The 20,732-nt window shown below is 33.4% G+C and overlaps 1 protein-coding gene across 3 annotated transcripts in view; it reads left to right on the forward strand.

Annotated features, from left to right (window-relative positions):
* CSMD3 (CUB and Sushi multiple domains 3) overlaps positions 1-20,732 on the forward strand; it is a gene marked incomplete at both ends in the record, with an annotated part of 1,233,164 nt that overhangs the window by 942,187 nt on the left and 270,245 nt on the right. For all 3 annotated transcript variants that reach the window (XM_080802411.1, XM_080802412.1, XM_080802413.1), the window contains 3 exons: positions 5,973-6,164; positions 14,493-14,631; positions 17,888-18,075. In XM_080802411.1, coding sequence (XP_080658537.1) covers positions 5,973-6,164; positions 14,493-14,631; positions 17,888-18,075 — 519 coding nt within the window. The remainder of the gene's footprint in view (positions 1-5,972; positions 6,165-14,492; positions 14,632-17,887; positions 18,076-20,732) is intronic.

Below are 20,732 nucleotides of genomic sequence, written 5' to 3' on the forward strand. Positions count from 1 at the left end.
GGCTAAATTTACCATATATATGGCTAGATTGTATTTCTGTTGTTCTTAATAATACCTAGGAAAAGAACTTAGAGTCTGTCTTTTTTGCTCCCCTTTATGGTGAAATATTAGCAGCAAGAAATTTTTGTTGTATAGCAATAAAGAATTATAAGCTGCTCAATATTTCTGCCTTTCCATTTAAAACTATATCTCATTCTTTTAACAATAAACAACTGTAAAAGTCCCATTAGTAGGGCATGACTTTGTTTTGTTTTATCTGGTAATGGCATAAGATTCTACGGAGACAGTATACCATAGTGGTTAAAACTCTTGTTTCTTGAATTCAAATCCCCATTCTGCTAAGAGCAAGCACTTAGCATCACTGTGGCTCATTTTACCCACTTAAAAATGGATATGATAATAATACTTCACAAGGATTTGGTGTTTTAGATTAAGAGTATAAATTTCACTTTTAGCCTAGTGCTTTGGAAGATATATGTTCTCAATAGAGATAGCAATCATTACTATCATTTTTTATTGGAATCTCTTCTAAATTAACTGTTCTTCATGTTTAACTGCTTCTCTTTCTTAGATACACAGAATTTATTTAGTTTGACACAATATATACCTGTGGATAAGACAGATACATTGATAGTTGTGCAACTGTTTTTAGTAAAACATTAATTAGATTTAAATTCAAATGTTGTCAATATATAGTCCTTTGGATTGCTGCATCAGAATGATAGGTAGATGCTCTTTCAATTTTAAAATGACACTTGAAGTTTAATAACATATTTTAGAAATTTCACTTTAAGTAATCATATCAATCAAGTTTAATAATGTAGTCTACATGTTAAGCATTTTTTATGTCAAAGACAGTAACATTTTTATTTAAGAAATGTCCTTGGATATGTTTTCATGTCTGCATTTCCACTTTAACCACTGTAAATAACTGTGTGATGTTGAGCAATTTTCTTACCCCTTGTAAGCCTGAATTTTCTTACTGGAAAAATACTAACTACTAGAGAATTGTAGTACTTAGACTTTTTCCTCAATCAAATGAAAAACAGCTCATAACACAGGATTTGAAAGATAGTGTCCAAAAATATTACATATTAACTATTCACATTGTCTAGTTATATACTTTTTCCCTGTGACTATTATCATTTCTATGGAATAGTCATCTAGTGTAAAGAGAGGAATTTAGAGTAGCCTCTTAATGAATCAAATTCTAGAATAACCGTTAATATAAATGGCCAGTCCTTTTGAGGGGAGGGAAACAAAGAAGGGCAGTTATCTTTTATTGTCAATTAATAAGGTTTTGTAAGTTCAATCCAAGCTATATTTAGATATTATATAATATATATAAATTGCCTATTATGTGTCATTTCCAGAATGTTCCTTTCATGGTATCATTACAGGTGACACACCAGGTTAAGACCCTTTATCTTTGTTGGAATTTCTGTTTACGTATATATGTTAGAAAAAAAATCAGGAATGAATGACACACGTCAACCTAATAGAACAAATACAGATGTTTATTCCATCAATTAAATTTGAAACAATTTAAAAAAAGAAGAAAATAAATAGAAATCACTCATATTAATACATTGGTGGTAAGTGTATTATTTTCTGACATATGTATATTTAATTTGTTTAAAGGAGTTGCTAAATTAAAGTACTTAATTACAAAACAGTCTTTATTCCATAGAAACGCCCTACATATTATTCCAGAATAGGAAAATAAAAAGAATCAAAGATCTACTTAAAAATTTATGTAACAAAAAGAAAAAGCAAATAAGAATTATAATTTCTGAGAATTTTATGTTCTACAAAAGTGAAAAATTAATATCAAATAAAAATTATCTATCTATTTTTATATATGTGACTAATACCTTAAGCTCTAGCATTATAAAACTGCTAATTTAATTATCCTAATTATGTGAGATTACCTCTAATTCCCAAGGAGATATTGTATGGCTCCTTAAATGGTTATTTATTTTCTTCAATGGTTATACCTTCTATTCAATACAGAAAACAAGAATGATTGATACTAAAATTATTATAATTTTGCTCACAAACACAGAGTATACCCAGTATGGAGATCAAACTTTGAATAAATAAAGTAAATAAGACAACAGCATTCACACCAAATAATTGTTCCTGTACCTATCTAACTAGTTGCTTTTAGAACTCAAGTAATTCCACGCAGGGAAAAAAAAATAATGATACACACACACACACACACACACACACACACACACACACATATATCATCAGTCTTTCTTTAAGCCCCATCATTCTCTACTGTACTTTAAAATTTTGACCTAATTTGTTTATTAATTGAGAGAAAAAGGAACAATATGTGTTCACCACCTCTCTTCAAGTTAACCAGACCCAAAGGCAAAGCCGTATTTTCAGAAACTATATGTTCATTATCATATCAAAGTCATCTTATTTTAACCACTTTTCACATTGAAAGTTGACCACAATTCTTATTTATGTCAATTCTTTCCCAACAAAACCATCTTAAAAATAAATCTCATATGTAGAACATCACTCCCCACTAATATATTATAAAACAAATACATGTATCAGTTTCTTTTGGGTGAAAACCATCCCAGAGCAATTCAGGAAAACCTTAATGACTCAGTTTATTACAAAAATACTTCACAAGAAGATCTCTATCAATACTGGAAGATCAAAATTGCCCAGAGTCTGTGATGCGCTGGCGATGCTCTGCTAAGGGACACACAGGCATTACAGAACAAATTCACTTTGATACTGGAACCAAGTCCCTGCCCCATTCCCTCAATATTCTCTAGTATGGATTTGTTATTAACAACTAAAAACAACTGTTTCAAAAAGAATTCCTATGAAGGTAGATTTAATATTTTTAGGATGGTTCAAATTTATGACAGCTCTAGCTTTTATATTTATCAAATATAAGCCCTACCTTTCCCATAATTTCTTAGTGGGATTTATTATTTTATTTTATTATCTATTTTATTTTATTTTATTGAGGAGAAAAATTGCATCTCTGGAACAGTTGCAGGTACAAAAGGACAGTTTAGTATAACATTTAAGTATTTGGGTTCCAAGACAGGTTTGGGTTCAGATCTTGGTTCTGTACTCTTTAGTTTTTGTAGTATTGGACAGGTTACTTAATCTCTCTAAACTTTAGTTTTCTCACCACTAAAATAAGAATAATAATGACACTTGTCTCATAAGGTTGTTAGAATATTCAAGGAATTATATACATAAAAGTCCCTGCCCATAGTCATTGCTCAGAAACATTATTTTATCAGAAAAATGAAGCAAAACTCTAAGTCTTTTGATTATACATATAAAGATACATAGCTTTTGCTTCATCTAAATGATCAGTAAAATTATATTTGCTGTCCACATTTTGTAATTCTCTTAAAATTGTAACCCTTTAAAAACTAACTTTTTTAGTCTGCTGAAAAAGTAAACAAAATATATGCATATTACATATGCATATATGAATGGTCACTTTTTTGTTATTACTACATTTTATTTTATTTTTAAAGATTTTTTTTTGAGAGAGAGAGGGCATGCACATACGTGACCAGGGAGAGGGAGGGGGAGGGGGAAAGAACCGCAAGCAGAATTGGTGCTGAGCTCAGAGTCTGACAAGGTGCTTGATCTCAGGACCCTGAGATCATTACCTGAGCCAAAACCAAGATTTGGATGCTCAACTGAATGAGGCACCTATCTGCCCTTTTTTTAACAGATTCTCTCTCTCTTTTTTTTTTTTTTTTTTTTTTTTTTTAAGTAGGGTCCATGCTGGGGATGGAGCCCAACACAGGGATTGAACTCATGACCCTGAGATCAGGACCTGAGCTGAGATCAGGAGTCACTTGATAACACTTAACAGAGTTATTGCTTTTTATTCAGTGTCAGGCTTAACATCCCACCAATATCCTTTTTTTTTCTTAAGTTTTTTTACTTGATATGTTCATTTTGATTCCCATACAATATTAAGAATCAGAACATTATAGTACTGTGTGTAGATTCCCTGATTTCTTTGTTGTATATGTGTATTAGATGAGCTACAACAAGTTTACTAGACAGATTAATAGACTGATGTATTGAAGAAGCTATCTATCCATCATCTATCTATCATCTGTCTATCATCATTTATCTGTTTCTACCTACCTACCCACTCAGGATGTTTATAGCAGAATTTCTTTTTTGGTACCACCACTATACGAAATAATTTGAAAGTCTGTTCAGTTCTATTTGTGTCTGCTTATTTCCTCTTTGTATTCCTCTAACCTAACACAGTGCTTGGGATCTATTAAGTTGTAAGTGAATGAATGAGTGAGTATCAGTTATGTTTCTGTAATCCAGCAATTTGTGTCATTAGTTTAATATGCAATTTAAAAAACAATTTGTACAAGTGCTGAATCTTACATTTATGATTGTAGTTTAATAATGGTTTAAGTGGAAATTTTAATAGCTTCTTTGTCTTGATACTTAATTGCCATATGCTTTAGGGTAAATCTACTTTATGGTAATTCAAAATAATATTTTGTTCCATTAACCTGAATAATTGGAGTTTCTATTGTTAAATGTGTCATATACTGGATATAGAAGAACAGTAGCCTCATACTGCTCTCCTTTTCTCTAATGATTTTTAAAATTTTTTATTTTTAAATACTTTTACATGCAGTTGTAAGAAATAAAGAGACCCTGTATACTCTGTTTCCTGCAATGACAACTTCTTGCATAAATATGACACAATATCCCAGCCAGAAAATTGACTTTGATACAATCTGTCACTTAAATTTTATGAATTTTACATATATCTGTGTGTTTATGTTTATTTAGCTCTAGGTAGATTTGTATGACTACCAACACCATGATAAAGACACAGTACAGTTCATCACAAGCATCCCTCATGTTATCTTTGCCTTCCATCCTCTCCCCCTACAACCTCTGGTGCCCACTAATCTATTTTTCAACTTTCTGATTTTTGTCTCTTCAAGGATGTTACTATTTATAAATAAAGTCATACAGTTTGCAACCATTTGATATTGTATTTTTTCACTCTGCATAATTCCTTTCAGATCCACTTTAGTTGTCATGTGTATTGTCATTCCTTTTTATTGCTGAGTAATATTCCTTGGTATGAATACACAGTTTAACTATTCACTTGTTGAAGGACATTTGGGTTGTTCCTACTTTTTAGCTTCTATGAATAAATACATATGTGATCCTAAGTCCTTATCTCTCTGGGATAAATGTACAAGAGTATAATTATTGAGATGTATGGTAAACACATTGGTCTTACAGGAAACTACCAAACTTCTTTTCAGAGTGGCTATAGAATTTTATATTCCCAACAGCAATGCATGAGTAATTTCATTTTCTCCAGAACCTTGCCAGCATTCAGTGATCTTATTTTTTATTCTAGTTGATCTGATAGGGATATGGTAATATCTCATTGCAGTTTTAATTTGCATTTTCCTAATAATTAATGATGTTGAACAAATCTTTTCATGTACCATCCAGTATCTTCTTCATTGAAATGGTTTTTGTCCATTTTTTAATTGAATGTTTTTTCTTCTTCCTCCCCCTGGACCACACTTGAGTTTTAAGAGTTCTTTATATATTCTAGATACAAGTCCTTTATGGAATAGATCTGTTGCAGAGAAAACTCTGTGGCTTTCTTTTCATTCTCTGCACAGTCTTTCACAGAGCATCAATAATTTTCAGGAAATCTATTATTGAGCTACTAAAATGCCATGTCTCTTCTTGAAACAAATTAGCACACAAATTAACAACAACAACAAAAAAACAATTAAAATTAGGTTTTTTGTGTAGGGATTGAAAAATTGACTCAAACACTTTATAAGTTAAATTTCTAAAAGCATAGATATGAGGAAGGTTCTAAACTGTAAGGTTTGGAACTTTGAAACTGATTTTGGTAGCATCAAAACTAAAGGTTTGTTTCTGTCTTTTGATAGGTTCTGTTGCCACTGCATGTCGTGACCCAGGGGTTCCCATGAATGGGACTCGAAATGGGGATGGACGAGAACCTGGGGACACTGTTGTGTTTCAGTGTGACCCAGGATATGAGCTTCAAGGAGAGGAAAGAATAACCTGCATTCAGGTAGAAAATCGATACTTCTGGCAGCCCAGCCCACCAGTCTGTATAGGTATGAATTAAAGAACAATTAACATTTTATGTATGTATAAAACAATGGATAAAATGGGTATTGATGTTATTAAGAACAATATTCTAGAATGGTTTTATATAGGGTCTAAGATTTCAGAAATCTATGAACCTTCAAAATAATGCACAAAATTTTAAATGATCATAATTTTTTCCTAAGGAAAGAGTCCAAAATTGCATTAGATTCTCAACGGTTTGAAGACCCTAACCAAAAAAAAAAAAAAAAAAAAAGGTTAAGAGTTATAGTTCTTGAAAAATCTAAATTTTCCCTTACCTACTATATAAATGTAGTTACCCACTGCTTTTAAAATTTAAAGAGTAGATTCAAATTCTGAATTTAAAGTGGGCCAATTCGGCACCTGGGTGACTCAGTGGGTTAAGCGTCTGCCTTCCGCTCAGGTCATGATCTCAGGGTCCTGGAATCGAGCCCCACATCGGGCTCTCTGCTCAGTGGAGAGACTGCCTACCCCTCTCTCTCTGCCTGCTTCTCCGCCTACTTGTGATCCTGCTCTCTCTGACAAATAAATAAATAAATAAATAAATAAATAAATAAATAAAATGGGCCAATTCACCTTGTGTCTCTAATAGCTATTTCTTTTTTTTTTTTTTTTAAGATTTTATTTATTTATTTGACAGACAGAGATCACAAGTAGGCAGAGAGGTAGGCAGAGAGGCAGGCAGAGAGAGAGGAAGGGATCAGGCTCCCGGCCAAGCAGAGAGCTCAGAGCTTGATGCGGAGCTCAATCCCAGGACCCCGGGATCATGACCTGAGCTGAAGGCAGAGGCTTTAATACACTGAGCCACCCAGGCTCCCCTCTGATACCTATTTCTTATAAGAAAGAAAATTTAATTTAAACTTACGTTTGAGTTTAGTTTCAAAGCTTTGGCTCTACATTCAATTCATGAATACTAAAATATGTTTTTATTTTGATAATCTAAGGATTTACAGCAGCTTGGTTCATACTTCTGTCTGCCTTTTGCCTCCATGCACTGTTCTTGATTCTCCAAGTTAGACTCTAGAAAATTAAGATACATATTATATCTCTACTGGCATGAGAAAAGTTAGCACAAAACCTGCTGTATAATCTTTTAAAAATCTTACTATTAAGTTTTTAAAATTAAAATTGTCTTATCTAAAACAATTTACCTCAAGTGTTTTAGAATTGTCATCATGAATTTACAATAGATTTTGACCAAAGTATGTTCTCTCTATTCAAAAATCTCATTTCTTTATATATTCCCCTTACTATCCTGTAAGCAACTTGAGAGAAGATTCCAAATTCACTCATTCCTTGTTCATGATTGTATTTCTTATAGTATTCAGCATATGCAAATCTGCACATTTAGGAAACAAAACCTTATTTTTATTCACTTATATCCAAATCATAAATGCATTTTCAGTAATCATTTCTTAGTGGGTTTTGAGTCACATGGTTATAGGAAAAGTGTTTAGTACCTCAGTCAGAAGGGAACAAACCCAAGCACTCAATTTAGATTCTTTTTACCCCCATCTTGTAACTTCATATGCAAGAGTTGCAAGCTCAAATTCATTAGTCATTCAGTGTGTCCTAGGCATTGTTCTAAATAGGGAGGTCTTAGCAGTAAAACACAACAGAGAAGTTCCCTGTTCTTGTGAACCTACCAACTAGTGAAGTGAAAGCTTAAAAAAAAAAAAATCTATATTTTCACATCATATTTTCTGTCTTTTACATGTTGGCATTTTAAAAATACTTAATGCATAAAGCAAGAATCATCTAAAGGCTCAAACCAGCCAGGGAGTAATGATGGTTCTAGACTTCTGTAGAAAGTGAAACAGATAACAAGGAAAAAAGCTTATTAAAGAAATTTTTTTTTAAAAAGGCACAAAATAAGGGCATATCTTGAACCAGTTCAAATTTAGCCATATTCCCATTTCATTATTTCCATTTCACAGGTACGTTGCTCTTCATGTACCACTGCAAGATTCTAGATCATCAATCATTGATTAATTTACATTTACTATAAGTACACTTACAAAAACAAGGACTAAAATACAGTTAAAAAACATTTCCAAAGAAAGAGAATGAACTTTCCATTTGTTTGTTTACTACTCAGTTAGCCTAGAAAACATCCAATTAAATTAAAATACCACATTCCAAACAATTGGAATTTGACTCTCTCAGAATCTTCATGTAAGAAGAAATGATAGAATACTACAGACTTACTGTAGGAGTTTTTGATTTAGTGTAACTCTTCAAACTAGTTAAAGGGTGTTGCTTATTAGAATTACCAGAAGCTATATAATGTCAAGTGTTATTATGTTTAGAATCCTAAAATATCCAACAGCTTTGCACTAAAATTCCAGGAAACACTAAAATACAAAACATAAAGGATGAAAGAGTTTTGTGATAGGCTATTATAAAATTCCATTTGTAGACAAGACTTTAGCTTGCAAGTCCTAATTCTAGGGGAACAAATAGTGAAACATTAAATCTTTCTTAAATTGAGCAGGTTGTGGAAAGTTTTTTATGAATTATGGTGCTGTGTATTATTTTTTGGTAGGAAAAGATAGCTTGAGGAGAAGATATGCATTAGAGATTCTCTGAGGAAGAAAATAACTTAAAAAAAAAAGTCTGAAAAATTGCTAAGACTGCACAAATCTTGACCTCTGAAACTGATAAGAAAGAACTCCATGATTGGAAATACTATGCCAAAGATTAAACCCTGAACTTTTTAGAAACTCCATAAGTCTGTGTCTCAGACCCTGGAGTATAAAGCATTTTGGTTGCATATAGAAGTAGTTAGCCTTTAAGCAAGTACCAAATAGAAGGATGTCATCTTTAAGAGAGTTAATGGAATTCATTCCAACAAAATTAACAGTGTGAAGATTACTTTGACATTTCCAGAGGGAAAGTAGTAGCACTATATATGAAGGTAAATAACAAAGACATTAGTGTGGATGGGCTGCAAAGTCAGTATACACAAATAAACCTAATTTAGGGTCGAAAAATTAAGATTGGAAAATAGTTATCAACAGTTGCCTGTGCAACTATCTCATGAGAAACAACACTCAGAACAAACCATTTATGTCAGAATTCGATGGAACCTAACTAAAAATTTAATTCATAAATCCATTCAACTTAAGGAGAATCTTATTCTGGGTGCTTGATGATTAGATGCATAAAAATAGAAATATATTTTCCAAGTGCTATTTAAAGTTTAGTATTTTTAAGGCAAAGAGAATTTTTATTTACTCAATGTTTGGAATATGCAAACGTCAGATAATACCTCTGCTTGTCTCAGTGGCTTTTGTGGATTTCCAAAATCAACCTTAACAATGAACTATATTGGGAAAACTCTGGTAAATAACTTAAATAATGGAATCAAAAGAATTTTTAGATGATCTTATACCTGAATTATAGTATGATTGTGGAAAATATCCAGAAGATACTTAAAATATATGTAATATATTTTCCTATATCTTTTAAAAAATTTCCCTATATCTTTTGTGGTAAAGGATATAAACATATAAACATATATATGGACATCTGCGTGTGTATACATCTGACAATAAAAAAGTCGAGGGTGCCTGGGTGTCTCAGTGGGTTAAACGTCTGCCTATGTCTGAGGTCATGATTACAGGGTCCTAGGATCGATCCCATGTTGGGCTCCCTCCTCAGGAAGGAGTCTGTTTCTCCCCTACCCCCTCTCATGCTCTCTCTCTCACTCACTCTCTCTCTTTCAAATAAATAAAATCTTTTAAAAAAAAAAAAAAGGCCAATGTTCCCTGTGAAAGATAAGGAAAATTGAAACAAATTTCCTCTCCTAGGCTCCCAAATTACACATAATCCCACTACCATAGTTTGAGGGGGCAAAAACACACACACACACACACACAACACTTTGCTGTCATTCTGTCTTTTATACATATATACATACCTATGTACATTTTCCATTATTAGACATATTTTTGTAATTTTTTGTAAATTCACATGTAAGTTTATAAATTCTAAAGGCAAAATATTCTATTATTTTTATCAAAATACATAGGTACAAATGAGATTGTTCATTCATTCCATTTATTTTTACTATTTTCTTAATCCATACAAGGAGCCACTAGCAATTTCACAAACTTTTATGGAATGTGTAGTATGTGCTGAATCCCAGGTTTAAAACATCATAGAAGACACAGTCTTTAGCTTACCAATTAATGATGAATACAGACACCTGAATGTAATATTTAAGTACATATGGTGAGGAAATTGATGGAGATAGAGGTTGTTGTGCATATGAGAGAAAGTTGAAGAGAGCTGAATTAGAGTCCAGGCTGGGAACTTCCAGGAAAACTTTCTGGAGGAAGTGGCAAATCCTGAAACATTGGAGTTCTCTACATGCAGAGGAGAAAAAACATTTTGGCAGAAATTTATATCATGGGCAAACACATAGATGTGCCAGGAACTAGAAGGAGTTTGATAGTATCTGAGCATAAATTATGTGTCTAGAGTGGTGGTTGATACAGCTGGGAAGGTTGCAAGGATCAGGTCATAAAAACTGATTTGGAGTTGGGGTATTATCATGCAGGTGATGTGAAACAACTGCAGAATTATATGCATAAGCATAGTATGATTAGGTGTTTTTATTGGGAGAAAGATGAATTAAAGGAAATCAGAGGCATGGGAAACAAGAAGCCATTGCAATAATTCAGGAGGCAAGTAAGAATCAGACCTAGAAATATGGTAGCAGGGAAGGAAAGAGGAATAGGTTGAAATATATCTGTGAGGGCGCCTGGGTGGCTCAGTGTGTTAAATCCTCTGTCTTCCGCTCAGGTCATGATCCCAGGGTCCTGGAATCGAGCCTCACATGGGGCTCTCTGCTCAGCAGGGAGCCTGCTTCCCCCTCTCTCTCTCTGCCTGCCTCTCTGCCTACTTGTGATCTCTGTCTGTCAAATAAATAAATAAAATCTTTTAAAAAAAGAAGTAAATAAAATCTTTAAAAAAAAAGAAATATATCTGTGAGGATCTATAACTTAGAGTCTTGATTGTGCTTCTTGATGGATTGTTGCATGGATGAAGCAAAGAAAAGAGAAGAATCTTAAGCCTCTAGCTTGGGAATATAGGTGGATGCAGCACTAATCAAACAGCTTAGAAATGCAAAAGAAGAAGCAAATTTGAGTTGAGGTTTGGATATGTCAGATGCTCTGTGTTTGATGTGCCCGTAGGTTATCAGGTAGAGATAACTAGTGAGCATTTGGGTATATGCCTTAGAATTTGAAAATTGGATATGGTCAATATGGAAAAATGTAACAGAACAGAAATCAGAGATGACTAGGAAAAGAACTCAGGAGAATACTACAATTATAAGATGAAGTAGAAGAAGATACATATTGCAATAAAACTGAGGTCTGTACGAAGACACTAGAAGAAAATTAGAAGTGTAGTTCCAACAAGGAGAGTGAATTTAAGGTGAAAGTCAACCCTGAAGAAAGGTTGCAGATATGACGAGAAAAATAAAATGAATCAATACAAAAGGAATTCCAAGCTAGGCTAGGAAGTGATTGTGTTGGGGGCAAGGATGCTGAGGGAGATAGCAATGTTTGGAGAGGGAACAAGAGGTGCGAAGAACCTAATAAAGCATCTAGAGTCCTTAAGCAACAAAAGGGCTATTGTGTCTCTGTAAATATAATTTAAAAGAAAAACAATTTTAAACCCAAAGATAAGTTTTCTCAGGATGAAGACTTTGCTGCTTTTCTTGGAGATTTTTTTTCTTTTTTCCTGGTGATGACCTGCTTTGTTAATCATGTTAGTCTGCCTATAAGTAAAAACAGCACCCAAGTGAAGAAAGAGCCAATGAGATTAGACCTCCTTTTCAAAAGACTTCATTCTAAAATAAAATAAAAAAATTTTTAAAAATCATAAATAAGGAGAGACTTCTATTTATAAAGAACTATTGCAGTTTGGGTATTGTCAGGGGAACCATTGTGATAGGGAGAACAGTGTGACCCTAAGATCTACAAGCATCTCAAGAGTAGGTAAAAGGGATTTTTCTTGTCTATGGTGGAGTATATAAGACTAGAAAGAACCAGGTATAGGGAAATGGGATGAAAGGGTGGCTCAGTCCATTAGTAGAGCAGAGAATGATGTCTTCCCAGACCATCCTGTCCTCAGGAGGTGTTGTGTGCTGGCTCAAGACTGAGGGTGGATCAGAGTTCAGGGGCTCTGAGGAAGGATGGACGCCTAACCAAAGTTTGGTTATGAGCATGTTATTCTGATTGAGGAGTATGAATTCAGCTAATCATTTGAGTCAAAGAATGGGAATCTACAGGGTCTTATCACAGGAAAATAAGGGAGTTTCTTTAAAGGGTCCTACCTAAGACATGCTAAGTGAGTTTTATCTCAGTCATACAGGGAAGCGTGTTCCTCACAATAAGGCCATTTAACCAAACAAAAAGGGTGAAGCCATTTCTTAATCATCGGGTAAACCTCAGCATTTTCAGTTGAAAGAAAAAAGTGAAAATAAATCGGTCATAAGGAACTCTTTTATTTTTTGGATGAAAGATTTCTGAACATGTCTGTGGACAAAGGGGATTAATCCAGAGAGATTGAAGGTGATAAATGAACCAAGATTCCAGAGAAGGAAGAGCGATTATGTGACCTGGTTGAGGGTATTATCCTGATTAATAGGAGGGAATCTATATTCTCTGATTATAGAGAGAAATATTAAGGAGACACTGAAATTTGAAGAGGGAGAACTGTAGAAAGCTGACATATTTATGTCTAATCATTTGATAAGATCTACAAAAATGTGCAGATGATAGGTAAGCACTGGTGAATAAATTAAGTCTGAGCAAATAAATATCCTCAGTAGAGTAGGGACTAAAGGCATCTACTGTCACTGAGATGCTGAGGTAAAGGTATTGGAGGGACATGGAGAAATGTACTAGCAGACATCCATAATTTAGATGGAAGATATTACCAAATTATAGTGATGATTTTGCATATCTATACTCAGGCAAAGAACAGAGATCTGCAATGTTGCTAGAACCAAAACTTACCTTCTTCCAAAACTGGTTTGATGCTGTCAAAACGATCTAAAAAGTCTGATAACTGAATGATAAAATTTATGTGAGAAAACTATAATTTTAAAACTCAAATAAGAGAAGAATGCTGGTGTGCTGATTATATGTCTGAGATATCATGAGAACATGATCTGAGTCTTTCTCTCCTGTGTGTATTTGTGTGTGTGTGTGTGTGTGTGTGTGAGTATGTGTGTGTGTGTATTTATATCCCCACTGTCCCACTCTACCACTGGAGTCCTCCCTATCTTCATGGCTCTATTTTTTTCTGAAGCTGCCAATTCTATATGATATATTATTTTCGATCATAAACTGTTAAACACAGACTTCAACAATAATCCCTTAAAGAATGTATTCTTTGAATTTCTCTGACACGTTTTAGAACCTCTTCAGTGAAGTGTTACAGAAACCTTTGTTTGGGGCTGTAATAACTGTAGTATATGTCTATTTTCATCAACAAGTCAGACAACTAGAATTTAGGGAGATGATAACATGCAGTATAAGCGTGTTTTATTGTACAGTGCTGTAGGTTCACAGATAATTACCTATTCTCACTCACTCACTATTGTCAAAAAATCTTCCTCCATAAATACATTTTAAAAAGGTACTAGGGAAGACATGAAAATGAGCCAAGTATCTCACGTCCCATTATTCTACTTATTATTAGAGATTTTGTTTTGCTTCTAACTTTTTCCTGCAAGCTTCACATTTGTTCTTAGCAACCATGGGAAAAGCATCTATACCCTTCTTCTCAATGCTTATCTTTTTTTTTTTTTTAAGATTTTATTCATTTATTTGAGAGAGAGAGAGAGAGAAAGAGAGCATGAGAGGGGAGAAGGTCAAAGGTCAAAGGGAAAGTAGACTCTCTGCTTAGCAGGGAGCCTGATGTGAGACTTGATTCCCAGACTCCTGGATCAACTGGAGCCGAACCAACCGAGCCCCCCAGGCACCCAATGCTTATCTTTTCCATGAAACAAAATAGTATTAGAAAGGGAGAGAAGTACGCGTGTAATTTCTTCTTGTCTTTTGAAGCCAGTGAAGAAGATAAATTTAATGTAACTATGCACATATGTCTTTAATATCTTAATGGTTTTTCTTGAAAGACAATACAGTATTTTCAACCATCCAATACTAGAAAAAGTCAGATGTGTATGAAATCTTCTGAATTTTTGAGAGAAGTGTTTACACAAATATTGATAGCTAATAAATTTTATTAATCACTTAAGGGTTTGTTTGTTTGTTTGTTTGTTTAAATTAAAGCACCCTGTGGAGGCAATTTAACAGGATCTTCAGGCTTTATTCTTTCACCAAACTTCCCTCATCCATATCCTCATAGCAGGGATTGTGACTGGACCATCACTGTCAACACAGACTATGTTATCTCCTTGGCATTTATCAGGTGAGTTCTTGTACATTCCCACATTTTTAAAAAATCTTTTCTTGTCATTTTACCTTAGCATTTACACTAGGCAAAGTTTTTTTTTTCCTGTATATGACATTTTAATTAATTTTCATTAATTCCAATACTTTGCAATCAGCAGTTTACTGCCTTCTGTAATAGTACAGATGCCAGTGTAGTTTTGAAGGCTAGTGGGTGAGCCTCCTCACCAGATTTCAGTGTAGAGGAAGCATGTTAAAGGTCAAGTAGTTTCTTGTCTTTCACGAAATGTGATCTCTTTATAACCTTTCCTCTCTCCCTGTATTTACCATTGCTGCTTCAAAAAATTCAGTTTTTCCCAAACTTCAAGATTGAAAGGTCAATATTTCCGGGATATTTTTCTCCTATTTGTGTGCCACCCAAAATCTTTTTATAGCATCTAAATACCCCTATGTGTAACATTACCTTTCAGCTTGTGAACACATGTATTCTACCTGTTATTTTTATGGTGATCTCATTAAGTCAATCTAATGGAGAAGAGATGCATCATTCCCATATGATTTCTCAGCATACATTGTCTCATGATAGAGCTTTACATGGGAGTGTTCCAGAATTTGCATTTGTCAGTTAGTAATGTCAGTAGCTGGGTAGGTTTAGTACTGAAATAGCAGAGGATTCAGCTTCCTGTGTGGGAAAGAAGGTGGCTGAGTTTGAGCTCAAACTCTGCCACCACATTCTGTGTTACCTTGGATAAGTTATTTTTTAGAATAAACCTGTTTCTTCACATGGAACTTACACCTATTGTCACAAAACCTGATCTAACATTTTCCCTTAATATTTCAAGGGGAGGGGCTAGGAATCAGCAACTCAAAGAGTTCTTTAAGTAGAAAAGTTCCTAACCTTCAGTGTCCAAGATTGATCTGCTTGGCTCTAGTAACACAATCCCTCCTGCTGGTATGTTAAAGCTGCTTGGTATTTATTTAAAATATTAAGGTTAAATATGTACTTTTTTTTTTCTAATATATTGAAACCAGGTTTAAAAACAGTTTGAACTCATAAAAATTTATAAAAGTGCACATATGCAGACTTTTATTTCTATAATTTGTAGTAATACATTGATAATTGGTAGTAACAAAGCAACAGTGATGACAATGTTAGTTATATGCCAGGACCCAGCTATAAGACAATTTTCTGAGGTTATTATACTCATTTTTACAGTTGAAGAAATGGCAGTATAGACCTTAGAAATGTCAATTTGAATGATACAGGCCTTAGTGGGCTTACGGAATTATTGTAGTTAATAAATGAGTGGTGGAAGGCTGTATTAGATGAAACACGTGACCTAAATTTGATTTCCAGCTGTGTCATTATGTGACCCTTGGGAGATCACTGACATTCAGGGCCTTAGTGTACTCATTGGGAAAATGGAAATTATAATCCCTTCCTTATACCACAGGATTATTGAGAAGACCAAGTTAATATTTATGAAATTGCCTTATAAAATAGAATGTACTATTAGAATGTCTTCTACTTTTTTTTTTTTTTTAGGAGAAATAGTCATTACAGCTAAGATTTTGTTTTATTCTCATTTTTAAAGAAGTTACAAAGTAGTATTTTGAAGTACTTATTTAGGCCCAAACTAGAAATTAAAAAGAAATGGGCTTAATTCCATTGTTAAATAGGCTTTTGGGTTTCTGAGGATAATACATACAGCTATATCATTTATAAAGCACTTGCTTCTAGTGATTCTGCCAACAGTGACCTAGGTAAGGTAGTTGTAATATTCATTAAATCTTAATGTTGAAAGAAAAGTAGTGCAGAAATGTTGTGTTTTGACCCAGAAGAAGGGTAATAAGTAAAAAAATAAGGCCTTATCTTCTGATTTTTCCTAAATTATAGCAAAAATTACCACAATTTAAGCCTTACATTCCACCAAAAGATTTCAAGAGGAATTAACTGATTTAGCTTTAATGAAGATAGATATTAAATAAATTAAACAGAATAGAGCAGTGTTGTGGTCCCCTAAATTTCTCATGTTATGAGGCACCTTATTTATTGAAAGTTTGCATTATATCAGTCTTTCTTCACTGTTTATGCACAAGTAAACTACCTGGATTCCTGTCCTTTATACATACATAAGTAAAGACAGAATTGTGGAAATTTAACCTCTATAAACTTGGATATGTAGACTTGGAAAGAACATTTGGAACTTGGAAAGAACATAGACTTGGAAAGAACATTTCTTACCTAACAAGTTTCTTATTTATATGCAAAGATGATGAAATTGGACAAGATAATTTTTCCACTGATCCATATTTAACAATTGCAAGCTTTACTGGTTTTATTTAATATCGTGAACTTTCTGACTTTTCTTAATGACCCAACTGAGTCCATCCTTTCCTTGCTACAGTATGAGCTAGGTAATAGACAAATGATTACATGTCTTATGCTCCTAAATATTTAGGTTCTGTAATCATTAGGGGACAATTCTCATACTTTTGAAGGTTGTTAAGGCTAAACCTGGAATATCAAAATATTGATTGGAATAATTTACATGCTGAAATGTCCTTATTTACACATTATTTAGTTTTGACAAACAGGGTGTTGGTATGATTTCTCCTACATCAAGTTCTAAAAGAAGAAAATATATTTACTTCTGGGAAAAAAGAACACCTAATACAATGTGCAGGACCTCATTTGAGTAATTTAAATGTAAATTTTGCATTTCAAACTTTTGCTTGAATCAGTTATGTAGAGTTGAATTTTAAACAGCAAATATGCTTGTAAATTTTGAAGTTCAAGTCAAATAATATCATTGACAAAGATAAAAGAGGTTGTGTTTTCATAATGCAAGACATCTGGATGAAAAATTTTTAAAATAGACGTTGTCCTCCAGGTTTTATGGATATTAAGTACCTTATATGAGGATATGTAGCTACCAAGGGCAGAAGCAAGGCTTCAACGTATCTCTCTGACTCCAAACCCTGTACCCTTTCATTAGAAATTGCCTTACTATCATTGTATTCCCTGTAGACATAGTGATAACTTAGAAATATTTGAAAATATCAAGATGTCTTTTCCCTTTTCCACTGCTTTGATATTCATATTCAATGTGTTGTTGCCAAGTAAATTTTCAACTTAGTTTACATTGCCAGGGTCTGTTATTTTTAAAGATATTGACTGAATTAATATATGAGTATTGACTACTATACTTAACACCTTAGCAGTAATCATTCCAATTCTTTTTCTCTCTTTCTCCCTCTCTCTCTTTTTTTAGTTTTAGCATAGAACCTAACTATGACTTTCTCTATATATATGATGGACCAGACAGTAATAGCCCGCTGATTGGAAGTTTTCAAGACAGCAAGTTACCAGAGAGAATAGAGAGCAGCTCCAATACTATGCATTTGGCTTTTCGGAGTGATGGATCTGTTAGTTACACTGGATTTCATTTAGAATATAAAGGTAAATGTGAACATTTGATATCAGCAACATGATTTAGATTGTATTCTATACAAGAGAATAATTCTGTATTGGCCATTGTCAGTGGTTAGTTGTCTGTGTATTTCTTAATGCAGACTACCTACAATTCATCTTATAAAAGGGCTCTCACTATAGGCTTTTCTTATCAGTGAGAAGGAAATTAGCATTTCCCTGATTACTACCAAAGGAAATGTATCAGGCAAACAAATTAGCAATTAGTACACTGTGGTAGTTGGCTAAGACCACGAAATATTTAAAAAAAAAAAAAATTTGGAAGCTGAAGATTCATCTTTATTTGGAGACTACTCTCAGTGATAAGGAGAACAAAGTATACTGATAATTACATTTCAGAAAATGGCCAGAGATATTTGAATGTGTCAATATTCAGAACAGGGAGAATAAAAAATAGTGATAATTATAATATTTTAGAATATTTCTGCAAGCATTTAAATGGATTACAATGCTTATGGATATTTATAAATACATTTTTCTTAACTTTTATTCTATGACTATGAGAAAAAATAGATCTTAGTTGTTTAAATTTAAAATTTATTTTTTTCAATAACTGAGTTCAAAAAGGATATACTAATAATTTATCTCAAGTTATCAATTGAGTACTAAAAAATACATATTTTAGATTTATTACCACTTGGCTTTTTTTCATTATGAAATATTTTCTATAACTTAAGATTATACAGAATAACAAAACAAACTTCATAATATCTACCATCCAACCTGACAAACCTTAAAATTGTGTCATATTTGCTTCAGATCTCTTTATTCCTATCTTAAAGAAATATAATATTAAATATACAATTGAAACTCCTTTTGTATTTGCCATGGTCTATCAAAAGAAGTAAAGATTAATTCCACAACTTTACATGGCATGGTTTAAGGAAGGTTTTCATAGGGAAAGGGAAAACTCACAAATTAGCAATATACCGATGCTTGGAATCCTCCAATAGCTCCAACAAAATTTGGGAATGCGTGCCAAGGCCATGTTATCTAGTGGATATAGACATGATGTGGATTTCATTACATTGGAAAGGCTGAGCCCTCTATGAGTCTCTCATCTTACAGAGGAAAGTAAGAAAATGGTCTTGTCAGTGAAAGAATTTACAAGCTGCTTGATACCAGACAGTGAGGATTTGGGTTGCCAGCTATTTATTGGGGCTCTCTGCAAATGCTAGCTGATCCAAGCCAGAGGACTCTGGAGAAGTTTAGGCATTCTAATTATGGGTTAGGAAGTATTGGTCTTATGCAGGGTTGAACTTAAACACCATACGGATCTCTCCATGTGGAAGATTACATGGAGAGTAATACACCAGGCAGGCAGGACCCAGCGAGCTGGCTATCCAGGCAGACCATTATGAGTACTCTACTATAGCTTTGTTTTACCACTATAGCTTTAAGGTAGCTATGAGGAAGGTAGAGTATCCCCATCTTATCCTTCTTCAAAATTGTTTTGGTGTCTCGTAACCTTTTAAACTTCTATTTTGATTTTAGAATTACATTCTCTCTGCCTGTTGCATTTGATGGGGACTGCATTGTATTTATAAATTACTTAGATTAAATTGAAGGATATATGATATTTAATCTTTTCATCTATTATAATGACATATCTCTCAATTTACTCATACCTTCCTCATTGTTTTTCAGTAATAGTTTATAATTTTCTTTATAAATCTTTCTCATTTAAATCTTAAATGTCTTATAGTTTCCATTATAATTAATCATATTTTTATTAGATTTTATTGGTTGTTGCTAATACTTGGATTTTTGTTATTACTTAGTCTCTAGCAAACTGGCTTAACTTTCATTAGTTATCATAATTTTTCTATGGACTTTTTTGGATTTTCTATGCCAGCAGTGTCAGTTCTGCTTTGTTTCATTTAGTTTTGTTTTTCTAATCTATATGCTTCCCAACCCCTCACTCCCTTGGCTTAATGATCAGGGTGAGAAATTCAGTACCACATCAAATTAAAACAGTAATAGTCATTGTTCTGTCATTACAGATCTTTTTTTTTTTTTTTTTTTTTTTTTTTTTTTTTGGTCATTACTGATTTTAAAGAGAATGCATCTAATGTTTTACCTTTGAGTATAATATTTACTCTTGGTTGGGGTAATGTTAATAAGGCTAACATTTTTTTAACTCATTGTTTTCGGGGACATTTCAAGGCTATTTACATATAAAAATCATTTACCTCTATGAGTGTAGAAGTTTTTGCACAACAATGTTAAATAATTGGCTCAATCATGTGGCGGAGCTAAGATTTGATTCAGAGTGGACTCCAGAATTGAGATTCTTATCCAAAATGTTACACTATCTAGGTATATATTTTGTCAATTTTAAGAAGTTCCCTTCCATTCCTGATTTACTAAAAATTGCTTAATCATAATGCAATTTAATTTTATCAACTGCAGAATGCCTGGGTGGCTTAGTTGGTTAAGCCTCTGCCTTCCACTCAGGTCATGATCCCGGGGTCCTGGAATCCAGTCCCATATTGAGCTCCTTGCTCAGCAAGGAACCTGCCTCTCCCTCTGCTTGCTTCTCCCCCTGCTTGTGGTCTTTCCCTCTCTCTGACAAATAAATAAAATCTTAAAAAGAAATTTATCAGGAACGCCTGGGTGGCTCAGTG

Source organism: Martes martes (assembly GCF_963455335.1).
Source record: "Martes martes genome assembly, chromosome: 4".
NCBI classification, from domain to species: domain Eukaryota; kingdom Metazoa; phylum Chordata; class Mammalia; order Carnivora; family Mustelidae; genus Martes; species Martes martes.